Here is a 14,531-nt window from a genome sequence, read left to right on the forward strand (position 1 = left end):
GAAAAGCAACACTTGGTAAGGGCCTGGCTCAGAGCTTCTCTCTCAGACCCGATGTACAACAGCTGTACTCTGCCAAGTCATTGAGCGATGAACACCGCAGCTGAGGTTTCAAAGGGAAGTTAGGGACAGTTGGTCTTTCAATGACATGTCAGTGGGAGTAAGTGATTAATTCCCTTAGGTTCCTTTGGAAACGCCAGCCTACATTTCTATGGGGACAACACACAGCCCAGAGCATCAAACCTTTTTTTAAGCTTGCTACATAAATGTACATGGATAATTAATGATGACCTGCCAAGGTGCTGCTTTTATCGGTCATCTACACTAGTAATTGTCAACACAGTATTGTAATCTGCCTTTCCGAATCAGGCACCCAGCTTGGACATTGTTTTTGTGGAGACCTAGCAAATGATGAAGCACTTTGCCTTTGTCTCCACTGAGCTGGGTAGTAAGGCCCCCTGCCTCCTCTCCTCTTGACATTTTCTTTCCAGATCTTGCTAATAATATTGCATCTTACAGATTTTTTTTTCCAAGTCAGACAGTAACAATATAATGGGCTAAAGTTTATTATTCTCGCCCCCAATTTCCTGTGCAAATCATTGCATACAAGAGGCAGGAACATGTTTTTGCCTACCAAAAGAGGGGGAAAAGGAGCAAATAGAAAGGGACATTGCCTAGATTGTTAGGCGTAAAAAAAGACAGTTACCTTTTCTGTAACTGGTGTTCTTCAATATGTGTTGCTCATGTCTATTCCACAGTAGGTGTGCATCACATGGGTCAGGACATTTTTCTGCAGGTCCTCTGCCCCAAGCCCCATTCGTCCAGTGAGGAGCGCCACCTCTACACGCTGGATGTGAGATGGGCTCCAGCTTTCTACCTGGAGTGAACTAAGCCGTTCAGAAAGTCCTCGCAACTGTTCATCGCCTCGGCCGAGCGCATGAAGGATCGGCGATCTCCACTCAGCGGCTCTCCAACTGGATCACCTCGTGCATCTGTACCTGTTATGGCCTGGCGGGAATCCCTCCGCCACCAATTGTGAAGGTGCACTCGACTCGGGCGCAGGCCTCGTCGGCTGCCTTTTTGGCCCATGTCCCCATCCAGGACATTTGTAGGGCTGCTACATGGTCTTCAGTTCACATGTTCACCTCGCACTATGCGATTGTCTCCCAAACCAGGGAGGACGCAGGGTTCGGCAGGGCTGTGCTCCGTCCGAGAATTTGGGAACTCCTACCCACCTCCAACAGATATAGCTTGGAATCACCTACTGTGGAATACACATGAGCAATCACTCAAAGAAGTTGTCAGAGTTGTCTGGCAAGAAGGAACTGAGGGTGGGGGGAGCACGCAGCGCCCCTTATACTGCGCCATGGAGGCGCCACTCCAGGGATTGCTGGGGTGCTCCTCTATGGGTACTGCTAGGGGAAAAACTTCCGGCACTGGTGCACGTGGCAAGCACGCACACCTACTGTGGAATACAGATGAGCAATCACTCGAAGAATTGAACTGCCAAGACAAACAATTCGAATCCTTACCAGATCTTCACTGCATTTGAACATTTTAATGAATTCTCATGACACTTCTAGAATTGGTTTTGTCCCCATTTTAAGGATGCAATTAAGGCCTCAATTAAGCATGGCAGATCAGCAGGTGCTTAACTTTAAGCACATGTTAAAGTCCTGCCCTTTGCTGCAAAACATTAATGCACATGCTTAAGTGTGCTGTTGAAGCAGGGTCTTGTCCAAGGTCACACAGTTGATTGCAGAACTGGGATTAGAATTTGGGAGGTTTTTGGCCTCCAGGTGTGTGCCCAGTCTACTAGACCCCTCTGCCTCTCAAGAGGCCAATGAAATTTGGGGCTGAAAAAGAAGCAGCAAAACCGCAGACAAGATGAATGCCAGACGCAGAATTAGAATCCTTTCGTCTTCCCCTGCAACTGATAACCTCATTCACCTCCTCCCCATACTTTGCTTTTTCAGTAGCTCTAACTATTAATCTGTTTATTTCATCGTATTAATAATTTTTCTAACCAGCAGAGTATTTTTTGCTCATCATCAAGCATTCCTCTTGCTGGCTGATCTGCAGGGAAAGTGATTTAAGGGGAGGGACCACTGCAGGCAAGTAAGGGCAACAAAATCATTCGGGGTGTTATTCCAGAGTCCAGTCACTGAGGAACATGGCAGGTAGCGTCACTCATGCTTTCTCCTTCTAACCCCACAATGCATCTCACTCCCTGCTCCATCCACCTTCTCCTCCTCCTCCTCCCCCTGGATCCTTGTCCATGGAAACACAATGGAACAAAGCAGCTTTTGTCTCCCTTTGATGGCTAGGGGATGGGGAGCGGGAGCCAGGGCAGTGGGGAGCTTTTGTCCTGCCTGGTCCTTCCCTCTAAAGGACCAGGGGGTTAGTTCTTCTTGCAGACCAGGGGAAGCTTTCTCTTGCCCTCTTCTCCTCCCCACTAACAGACAAGGTGAGATGGAAACTCAGGCCCGCTGGTTCTGGCCGCCAGAAATGTTGTACTCAGCACTGGTCTCCACATGTTCTCACTTCCCTCCAGCCCAGGATCTGCTCCCACTAACCTGATACATACTTGGGCAGGGTTCGGGGCAGGAATGGAAGAAAATGCATTCACCGACTCATGCTGTGTTGGTGAGCAATCCTTGTTGTAGGAGTGCCAGGCCTGCTAGCACCTGTCCCCAACTCCCATACAGAGGTAGCACATCCTGGGGGCGTCAGATTGTCCCTCTCTCACTGGTTCTGGTGAGGATGCTTTTAGAATATTGCACACAGTTCTGGGAACCTCAGTACCTGACAGAGAGACACACAGTGGAGGATACCGAGAAAAAAAGCAACATGTAGGGGCTGGAAAGATTGACTTATGAGGAAATATATGTAAAAATTAAGGACCTGGTCCAACTCCTACTGAAGTCACTGGGAGTTTTGACAGAGATTTCAAGAACAGCAGCACCGAGCCCTCTATATGTATAGTTTGACTAAGCAGAAACATAACAGTCGACAGCTACTTGACCAAAGGTGAGAGAAGACTCTCTTGGCATAGTATAAAGAATTACAAAGTAGGGCCAAGGCTTACATCTTTTTTTAAAAGGAAAATTTAGGCTGATTATTAGTAAAAGTTTCCTAATGGTGAAATCAATGAGGCTGTGGAATAGTCTCCCAAGGGAAGTTGTGGACCATGTAAAACAAGAATGCAAAGCACATGGGAATTAACTATAGGGAACAATTCTGAGCTAGCAGTGAGGCATGAAAAGAACAGGTAAGAGAGTGTCTGGCTCATGCCCTATTCCCTTGCAATAAGTCAAGGAAAAGGTTAGTTTCCTTTTTCATATTTAATGCTGTGGCAAAGTTTTTTGTTTAACTAAAAGAAATGTTACTGGAGCCCCATTGGCGATACTTAGAATACAGGGCAGTTGTCAGTCTCAGTGGCTTGTTCGTCCTGACAATCTAGGCAATCTTTCCAACCGAGTTAGAGATGGATGTGGAGGCCCGCTGTCACCTTTGTAGGAGTTTAGCTGCCAGCTGGCTGCAGACTCTTGCACATACCTGTGGTTGGGCAACTAATAGGAACCAATTTTTTCCTCCCTCGTCGGGAAGCAACCAACTCCTGTGTGCAGAGACCAAAATCTAAAAATTCATCTGGGAAGCATGTCTGACCTAACCAGTTTCAGTCAGAGCTGATGCTCCTGGGGACTGAAGGGCTCATCTACTACTGGGATGGCAGCAAGGAATTTTAACAATAAGAAGGGTTTGGGGCTGTGGAAAGCGGGACCCCCGGGCTACATCCGTTTTCTTGAATGTCATGTGAAGCAGATGACCTACAGCATCCAAGATGCTACTTGAAACTGAATCTAGGCTGAAAGGGAGGTAGCAATATCTTTTCAGAGGTGACTACCCAGTCAATGGTGTAGCAGCAATTGCTTTGTGTTATTTGAATGCTCTGAACCTGTCAAAAAGTCCCAAGTCATTCGATTTTATACCTGTTTTTAAAATAACTAGGAGGGTCCCCGTTCTTTCCATTTTCAATCTGGTATATGGCTACTTGAGGGGGCAGGACTCCTCTAGTGTGGAATTGCCAGTCATGGCTGTGGCTAAGAATGAGTTTTGCTCTTGACACAGAGATTCAACCCCTTTGTTTCATACAAAGAACACAGTGTATCCTCCTCAAGCACTTACTCTTTGGGTACTGAATTAGTTTTCTGAGACTTTACAGGTAAATTAATTATGAGTTAAAATGAATTAAAAATGGATTTTTAATAATTTTAGAACCCTTTGTCAGACTTATTTTTTGTCCCTGATGCTACTGGTAACAAGACAGACCGACCTTTTTAACATCCCACAGTGAAAACATATTGAAGTCTCATGCATAGGATACGTCTGAAACAAGATCTGTATGCCGATACCCAGCATGTTCTTCCAGGCCACAGCTGTTTCCTAGCAGTGTTAGTGTCTCAGTCCTGGGAACAAAACTCAAAAATTGGATCTGTGCTTGTGGGATGCTGTGTATTCTTTTGTGTTGGGTTTCCACAAACAAGTTAAAAGGAAGACCTTGGGTGAGATCGTGTCTCTTCGGAATAGGGGCTGCAACCTGGCGCACTCCAGATACACGTGCACCAGGGTCTCCCTCACGCCGCAGAAGGTATATAATGAAATATCGCAGGGGTTGGCAACGTTCGGCACGTGGCTCGCCAGGGTAAGCACCCTAGCGGGCCGGCCCCCACTTGCCGCGGTTCGCCGTCCTGGGCCAATGGGGGCGGCGGGAAGCGGCACGGGCCGAGGGATGTGCTGGCCGTGGCTTCCTGCCGCCCCCATTGGCCCGGGACGGTGAACCGCGGCGAGTGGGGGCCGCGATCGGCCGAACCTGCCGCGTCAGCAGGTAAATAAACTGGCCCGGCCCGCTAGGGTGCTTACCCTGGCGAGCCGCGTGTCGAACGTTGCTGACCCCTGAAATATCTCAACAGCCATACCCTATTGACTGAGGCCCTTAATAGCAATCACTCTCCGTTAATAAAAGGCTGCAGGACTGGAGAGAAGGTTTGTCCCTTAGAGATGTATGTGGAATACTTTCACCTGATAGAACTGATATTACACCTCAGAAAACAATTAAATGAAACATGTAAATGTGCTAAGTCTTTATTGTTGCTGTACAGAAAGTAACAGATACATGGCTAAAACATTCTAACATATCGGTGGACTTTGAAAACTAAGGCTATTCTGTAGATTTGTTGTATCCCAGTGTTTGTTTTCATACAACGCACTTATAAAATGAAGCTATAAAAACACAGATTCCTTTTTGGAAACATCTGAGATTGGTGTAGTGCACAGAACTACAGACTACATTTAGTATGATCAACACAACACCTTACAGACCCACGTATGGTTCCTGTGTTACTAACATTCAATGCAAAAAAGATCAGTCTCAGTCTGATGAACGAGCTGGGTGACAAACACAGACTGAGCAGTTCAACCTTCTGTCTGAGCAAAGAGAAACAGACCCACAATTCTGATAAGGAAACATTTGAATAAGGAAAATGAACAGCACCCTTAAAGGCAAGTTAAGCACATCATTTATCTCAAGAAATGTGTGATCTAACGGACATGTTAACCCAGTAGAGTGACTATAAAATGCACCAGGGCATAGCTATTGGGAGGAAAGAGAACAGTAGCTCTGAGAAATTGTGCTAATGAAGTGAGAGATCTCTTGCTGCCAATATGCTTCCCTTGAAAGATCAGTGTGTTTGATTCCCAGAGCACCAGAGCCTTCCAATCCAGCAGTAATGAAAACATTCCAAAGGAAAGAGATGTGAAAAAGAGAGCGGTCTAGCACTTTGTGTGTGTGGAGTTTCAACTAAACAAACAAGGTGGAATAAAAAAACGTCTCTTGGAAGATGGCCAGGTAAAAGTGAATTTTCAATAAGAAGGGGAAAACGAACATTTTCCCAAAGAGTTTTCCCCATTTTCTGATTAGATCTATTGAGCAAGGTGTCTCCTGCCTCCCACCAACTTTCTCCTTTTTTATTACCTGGGCTCCAAACAATTTTTCCTTCTTACGTCTCTAATTGATCTGGAAATAGATGTGGCTTTTTGGTTAATCTCCACCTTTGTGCATCAGCCTCAGAAGTGAGGTCAACTCTGCTTGTGAGAAGTGGGGTTTTTACTTAACTTGTGCAGCTCTGTGTTGTTGGGTCAGGCAATCCTAACATGTAGTATTTACCAGGCCACTAAACTTGTGGCTCTTCATTTAAAAAAAAAAAAAAAAAGACAATGGTGAATACACGAAAGAGAGAGTAATTCAAGTTACAATTTGGAGGATGGTTCCCACAGTAAGGGTATATTTCAAATTTGGCCTCAATGCGATGTATAGTGTCCCTTTAAAGGCCACTGTTCAAAATTCTAACTCTGTAACAAAATAGACTTTAAAAATGTAGTAGAAATGTGAGCGAACAAGACTCCAGTTTAGGTTTCGGATTCACTTTATGGCATCCCAAAGGTCATGTAAGGGCAGAAAGGAATGCAGCCTGTCTGTGTGTTAGTGATGTGAAGTCTGCGCTCTGCAATCCTCACTTGGGATCTACGTTACGGCTCTAGGAGCAGGCAATCATTGTTATTACAGGCGTGAATGAAGAGTCCAAGTCTTGGACAGGTAAAAAGCCTTTAAATTAGACAAAAAAGACTTTTTTTTCCCCAGTGCAGGATGTGAGATAGCTGGAAGTGCAGGGAGTTGAACCAAAATTGAGCGTTATCTTAAAGAAAACGATGGGATGTAAATGTAAACAGCACCATATTTTTGCTAGAGTAGAACTGCATTCAAAACATCCCCCCCAGGGCAGAAAGACTGTCCTTTGCTGCTGCATTCATGACAGTGCAATGCCAGCCATCAAGCTATTTATTCATGCATTTCTAAATATAACAAGAGGAAGTTTGTTACGAGACTTAAGCCTCAATTAGAAGCCATTTTTAGAAAAGAAAAAAGATTTTAAAAAAATTCATGGAGTAAAACAGATGGTTTCAAGTACTTGTGCATAATAACTAATTAGTCGCTATGAGCAGGGATTAAAAACAGCTGTCACCTTGGAAGGGACAGTTAAATATAGGTAGGCAATTTCATCCAACAGTGGCCCTAGATTCAAATGCACTGAAGAACATGCCTAGTATTGAGATTTAAAAGAAAAATGATTTGTCTGCAATGATGAACCAGTATTTGAGTGGTTCAGTTTTGTACATGACAAACTCTTCATTGCAGATGTCTAAATTTCAAAGTAATAACTCCACATAGTGAGCCAGACTACCTTGATATAGATAACATTTTCAGACGTCTTTTGTGCAGCGAGAAGAAAGTGTTTATTAAGAAAGGGGTATTCTGTGGCACTGGAATATACAAAGCAATGCACTGTTTTGAGGTTGACCGCCAAAGCCAAGCGGAGGAATTTAAGTGCTGGAATTGTTTATTCCATATACTTCGCTGCCATGAATGTTGTTCCTATTATGTGACAAGGAACCAGCCCCATCAGAAAAATCCAACATCCGCTACCTTGTAAGGGTTTGAAAGGCCTAAAACCTTTGATTTCTCTGACTTTCCACCAATGCCGCATAAAAGGAGAGGACCTTGGATAAATTTTCTATGGGAGAGTCTAACCAGTGAAAGATTGTGCAGAGGAGTGGCCTGAGTAGAAGAGGAATGACGTGAGTGGGTAGTGAAGAAGGATATTGTGTTTGGGAAGAGAAATAGTGTAGCTTTATTGTCCTGTTCTGTGATAGGCTGAGACACTTCTCTTGTCATATAACTATAGATAACCAACTGTGGCCCTGGCTGAATTTTAGAGGGTCACACTGATGTGCATACAGAAAAAAGCAGTCTTCCGACTGTAAACATTAAAGATTAAAACGACTAGGGAAACATTTTAAAAGCCAGAGTAGCAGCTTCAAATAAAAGACCTCTCACCTTCTCCAAAAAATATGTATTGTTTTCAGACAGGTTTCTTCTATAGGGAGAAATTGTTAACATCTGCCAGCTGTTTAGCAAATACAACATGCCCCCAGCTGGTTTTGCTTCAGCAGAAGGACCAGCTCTAAGTACTACAGTATGTGCAAGTCTCCCACAGGTAAGGGCTATTACACAGGTGACAGCCGTACAGCACATTGAGGGAGCAAAACCTAGAAATGTAGGTCTTGCAAAAAATCAATTTAGAGTCAGAGTGGGGCAGAGTGGATGGCCCTACCTGCACCACAACATGAGATGCCCAAGTTAGAATCCCCATCTAGTTTCTCACTTCTTCAGCTAGGTTGGGTAGCAGTATGCTCAGTCATGTTTGGGGAAGTGTGGGGGAACAGGGTTTAAAATAATGTGAACATGTTAGGACTGCACGTGTGCACACGTGTTAGTCATTAAATGAGCAAGTCTGGTGCTTAGTTTAGGCCAACACGATTGTACGGGAATCACAGATCTGTCTCCCTTAGCTGACCAGTTTGGATCTGCAGTTTTAAAAAGTTCAGTGTACCTCACATTTATTAACATCCTAATGATTGTTAAATAATCCAGCAAGTTGTTTCATAGCTACAGTACGCTGCAGTTGCTAGCTGCTTGCAAGAGCAATATAGAAATTACATTCAAAGATAAAAACTATCATTTTCACACATAGCAGTAACTAGAATGTCTTTTTCACAGAATAAGTGCAAAATGTCTTTAACAAATAATGGCGGTAGTTAAAAAAAAGACAATTCTCATGCAAAAACGCTTCCCTGTTTACAAAGTCTGTGGTAAGTCTCAAAAACATCCTTTACCTCCCTCTCCCATAACAGCATTAGACTTGTTATTCTGTTTTCCTGCCATATCCATTCTGTCGTTTATTAAAATATCGGTGACGTGCAAGTTCAATTATTTCCAACCCACCAAATATTTTTTGTTGCACAACAAAAATGACAACCGCAGTCACACAATACCATCGCACAAAGCTGTACAAGTACAGCAACACAAACATAGCTAGTGTGAACAATGTCCAGTACAGAAGCGAGATGCATTTAACCACTAGGACCCTGAGCTCAGATTTACAAGGTGGAATTATGCTTCGCCCTGTTACATCAAAGTACTTTTCACCTTCGTAGAACAACTGGAGTCTCTCTTCTTTCTCTTCCCAACGCTTCTGGCACCAGAGCTGCAGCTCTTCCCTGGAAGTTGGCAGAGTCTGTACTGGATACCTATGGACATGAAAATGTATCTCCTTTGGGAAGTTTCCATTCAGAAGGTGCTTCTCTGTTTGTGGAATGTTTTGAGGGTATGCCACAGTGATGTCATGAATAGCATCAAGGTTATTACCTACAAGAAACATTTTTGAGAACAAGATAAATATAGACACTGCAATGGACAGTTTCTACGACAATTACCACTGATTAGAGCTTCATAGTACAATTGAAAACTCAAAATCATGGTAGAATTCACAAAGATTCATTAGCAAGTACAGAGTATTCTACTTATATAAATATAATATTTTAAGGGTAGCAAGTCAATATTTCCTAATCACCGTTCTATTTTTTCTGTCTCTGGATTACAGCAAAAACCTGTAGGGACAAAATAACATTCACTAGAAGAAATACTAATCCAGGATTCTAAAACAGAATAGGTAAAAGGATAAAGTCTTATTTCAATGAGAGATTAGGATACACATGCCTGATCTTTTTCAAGTCAAAATAGGGTTCAATTTACTGTTTTTTTCTGTGGTCACATACTTTTGAAGAACATTCATCACTACATTGTAAACTGAAATTATCTTTGACCTAACAACTGTAACACATTGTACAATAACTATAATGATTGCAAAAGAATCCAGTTTAAAGTTTGACTCAGAGCAGTACAAGTACAATCCTAATTTATTGCCAGTCTTGGGGGGAGGGGAGCACATACAAATATACAGCAGAAAAATGATCAGAAGTTCATTAAATCAGGAGTCCCTTTACTGCACTTTAGAGGATGGGGGACAGCTTTGCAGGTACCGTACTGCAATTAACACAGCCCCTTTAAACGTAAATAGTCAGTGCTCTGAGTGCCAGCTAGAAATGGCCTTTGCTAGAGACTGAGGACTCTTCATGGCATTCCAGATCTTGAGAACCCAACAAAGGGCTGGCCTTACCATGAGGCGAGCTGAGGCGGCCGCCTCAGGTGCCAGACTATGGGGAGGGGGGAGGGCGCTGCTAGGAGCCAGAGTATATAAAATTGTGTCTGCTGCTGGTGCATATGTATTCTCTCTGCTCTAGATGCACAGAGATGATGGAGTGCTGTGCTGGAGGAAGGAGGGCACAAGAGACATAACAAGCAGGCAGGAGAAAAGGTGAGAGGGAATAACAGAAAGCAGCAGAAGCTGCAGGGAGAGAGATGAGGGGGAGCCTCTTATATACCTCTCTAGCACCCCCAGGAGCCTGGACTGATTAACACCAGCTTCTCAAGGAGCTTCCTGTTTCCTGCTGCTTCTCTGAACCCACTTGAGGAGAACAGGCAGCCAACTGAAGTAGTAGGAGCCAGTCAGGCCCTTAAGATGCTGATATCTTCCCTCACTCAGGCCCTGCTACCAGCCTGCTTATTTGTCCCCTTCAATTGAGTGTTGAGAGCCACTATAGCTGGCACAGAACAGCAGTCATGAGTGAAAGAAGAAAACACCCCTCTGGGGCAGCATTCAGAAAAAGAAAGAAAGGAAGGAAGCTTTTCTATCTAAGCAGGAAGGAACTCTCCTGAGATACATAGACACAAATGTTCACGGTGAGCCTTCCGGCCCCAGTGAGGATGTGAGTGGTGAGGAGATGCCGGATCTTCCAGCTAGTCAGAGTGCAGGTGACCTGGCAGCTACTGCAGCATCCATATCTCCATCTCAAATGGATGTAACCAGCACATTCCTGAAGAAAAGTGCAGAACAGAGAAGAGTGTGGTGGAGGCGCAAGAAACAGCTGTTGCTGAGTTTAGTTCCTTAAGTCTAGATGATCCCGGACTGTGGACCCACTTGAGCAGTAGCCTGAGGGACTTCCTTGTACTGCATTGGCCACAGCAAGTGAAAAACTTCATGTTCCCCAAAGACAATGAAAATAGAAGTTTCCATCCAACACATTACTGGCGGGAAATCCCCAATGGTGACAAAGTGGAGAGGCCATGGCTTATGTACTCAAAAACCCAGAATGCTGCATACTGTTTTTGTTGCAAACTCTTCTAGTCTAATGTTCCAGCCACATTGGGTTCTACAGGAACAAAGGACTGGAAAAATCTGGCTAGAAAACTGGCATGCCATGAGAAGGCAGCAAATCACCTGAGAGCATTCCATAGGTGGAAAGAGCTTGAGATGAGAATAAGGTTAATAAAGGCCACCATAGATGATCAGCATCAAGAGAAGATTGCATTAGAGTCTCTTTACTGGCAAAATGTTCTGAAAAGGCTCATTGCCATTGTGAGAATGCTTGCTACCCAAAACCTAGCACTGTGTGGCACTTCAGATCAGCTGTATGTGCCAAACAATAGAAACTTCCTTAAAATTGTGGAGCTGATGGCTGAGTTTGATGCTGTACTCCAGGAGCATCTAAGAAGAGTCACCACCCAAGAAATGTACACACACCACTACCTTGGAATAACAATTCAAAATGAGATCATACAGTTACTGGCAACAAAAGTCAAACAGAAAATTGTGGCAGATCTGGAGACAGCAAGATATTACTCTGTTATTTTGGACTGCACACCTGACATCAGCCGTACGGAACAAATGACTTTAATGGTGTGTTTTGTAACAACAGAACCTAGTGAAAATGTCCCTGCAATGGTGCCTGTCAGAGGGCATTTTCTAGAATTTTATTGACATTGATGATACTACAGGAGCTGGTATGACAAATGTGCTTCTTAAAAAGCTGGAAGATATGGGAATTGCGATAGCTGACATGAGAGGTCAGGGCTACGATAGTGCCAACATGAGAGGAAAAAACAGAGGAGTGCAGACACGGATCCGAGAGTTAAACCCTCAAGCTTTTTTTGTCCCATGCAGTTCTCGTTCATTGAACTTGGTGGTCAGTGATGCAGCATCAGCTTCTAGTGAGGCTGCTGAATTTTTTAATGTAATTCAAAGCATCTATGTATTTTTTTCTGCATCAACTCATCGATGGCAAATTTTGAAGCAACATCTGGGAACATCCTCTCTGGCACTGAAACCACTAAGTGCCACACGATGGGAAAGTCGAGTGGAGGCGATAAAGCCTATCAAACACCAAATTGGGAAGATAGATGATGCCATAGTTGCCATTATGGAGGATAATGCTATGACAGGAACTGTTCGTGGGAGGACAGTGGCAGAGGGAAATGGAATCACCAGAAACATACATAACTTCAAATTTCTGTGTGGCTTAGTGTTGTGGCATGACATACTGTTTGAAATAAATGTTGTAAGCAAGAGACTCCAAGATGTTGACCTTGATATATCTGGAGCAATGAAACAACTGGACAAAGCAAAGTCATACCTACAGTCTTACCGGTCAGATGAGGGATTTCAAAACGTTCTGAAGAACGTTCTGCACAGAAGTTGGCAGAGGAACTTCACACTGAAGCTATTTTCCCACCCATTCAAGAATACAAGAGTCACTGAAGACGACATTTTGATTACGAGGCACGGGATAATCCCATAAGGGACCCGGAACAACAATTCAAAGTTGAATTCTTTAACCAAGTGCTAGATTGTGCAATACAGTCAGTCGAAGAACATTTCATGCAGCTCAAGGAACACAGCAGTATATTTGGGATGTTGTATGATATTCCAAAACTCCTCACTATACTTGAAGAAGACCTACACCAGCAATGCAGGGCACTAGAGACAGTGTTGACACATGATGACATGCGCCCTTTCAAGATACATTTCAGCAGGATCAACTCTAAAGGCTGTTCTGGAATATATGTGCACAAATAAGATAACCACCCTCTTTCCAAATGCTTTTGTTGCTCTGCACATACTTCTAACACCTCCTGTAATAGTTGCCATTGGAGAACGTAGCTTCTCCAAGCTGAAGTTAATAAAAACACATCTATGCTCCACAATGACACAGGAGAGGCTGGTCGGCCTTGCAACCATCTCAATAGAGCATGAGCTGGCCCAGACTGTGGACCTTCAGGAAGCAGTTCAAATCTTTGCAACCAAGAAGGCACGGAAAGCACCACTTAGATTATTCAAACAGATAAAAATGCCAGTGTTTACTATGCAGACAAGAAATGCCAGTGTTTACTATGCAGACAAGAAAAGTTACATTTGCTGTTCAGGCGTTTGAAAGTTAAGTGTTACTTAAAATTTTTGAACAAGGTATATTAAGTTGTTAGTTCTCCTTTATTGGGGTAGGTAGCAGAGCAGTACCATGAGAGGAGTAGAACAGGAAGAAGGCAGAATTGAGACCTTTCAAAGTTTTGGCCCAAGCGAGGGGGCATGGGGGCGTCATTTGAGCTCCCCGCCTCAGGTGCCAAAATGTTGTGGGCCGGCCCTGACCCAACAACAAAGTACAAACCTGGGAGATAAACAAAGCTTTGGTTACACTGGGTATAGCTAAGCATTTGAATGCACTTTTAAAAGCAATTGTGGATTAGCAATTAAAGGGGGACATTGACAAAAGGACCCAGCCCTTTGATTACTATGTCTAATCAAATCAATCCGCTTGCTTGGACAAATGTTATTAAGATGAGTTTTACTGCTGTACCTGTGCATTAATGCTAATTTTTAGAACAGTGCACTATTCCATATATCCTCTCACCCTGCTGCTTCATACCAGACAACATTCTTTTTAGATTTGATAAAGCAAACTTGGCTAGTCTAGAACTGATCTAAAAATAGGTGCCCAGTGCACTCGACGTGACATTAAAGTTAAGTTCTGCCAGCACTGTAATTTATCGGGTGTTGCTGCTTTTATTTTGTTGGTTGTCTCAGAGCAGAATAGGTTGAGTTAGAAACTAAAAAGATGAAGGGCTGTTCGTGGGTGCAATAACTATGACTAGATCTGTATCAGAGGAAAGGCCTTAAGGCAAGAGTGCTTGAACACCACTGCTCAATGCGAATCCAACTTAGGAATGGACCCAGCAAAACCCTTAACAGGCAAATACTATACTAGTTGAGAAGTGCTGTGCCAAGTCTTCATTTATTTACTGTAATTTAAGGTTTCACGTGCCAGTAATACATTTTACATTTACAGGGGCCAGCAGGCGGAACCCCAGTCCGGCAGCGTGGGTGGCAGACGGCACCCCAGACCGGCAGCGGGCTGAGCCGCTCAGCCCGCTGCCGGTCTAGGGTTCCATCCGCTGGCCCCTGCCAGCCAGGGTCCTGGCCGCCGGTCCCGCTCAGCCCACTGCAGGCCCAGGGTTCCATCCATCCAGGCTGGCAGCGGGCTGAGAGGGGCTGACGGCCAGGACCCCGGCTGGCAGCAGAGTGTCACTAAAAATCAGCTCACGTGCCACCTTTGGTATGCGTGCCGCAGGTTACCGACCCCTGTACTATACCAAGGAAGAGATACCATCTAACTGAAGACACAAC

The 14,531-nt window shown here is 44.1% G+C and overlaps 1 protein-coding gene across 1 annotated transcript in view; it reads right to left on the reverse strand.

Annotated features, from left to right (window-relative positions):
* Nucleotides 1-8,819: 8,819 nt before the first annotated feature.
* The window catches only part of LCLAT1 (lysocardiolipin acyltransferase 1), a 188,445-nt gene continuing 182,733 nt past the window's right edge, over nt 8,820-14,531 (reverse strand). The window contains exon 6 of the mRNA XM_065401896.1: nt 8,820-9,322. Within this exon, the coding sequence (XP_065257968.1) occupies nt 8,820-9,322 (503 nt within the window). The remainder of the gene's footprint in view (nt 9,323-14,531) is intronic.

The sequence above is a fragment of the Emys orbicularis genome, chromosome 3 (genome assembly GCF_028017835.1).
Source record: "Emys orbicularis isolate rEmyOrb1 chromosome 3, rEmyOrb1.hap1, whole genome shotgun sequence".
NCBI classification, from domain to species: domain Eukaryota; kingdom Metazoa; phylum Chordata; order Testudines; family Emydidae; genus Emys; species Emys orbicularis.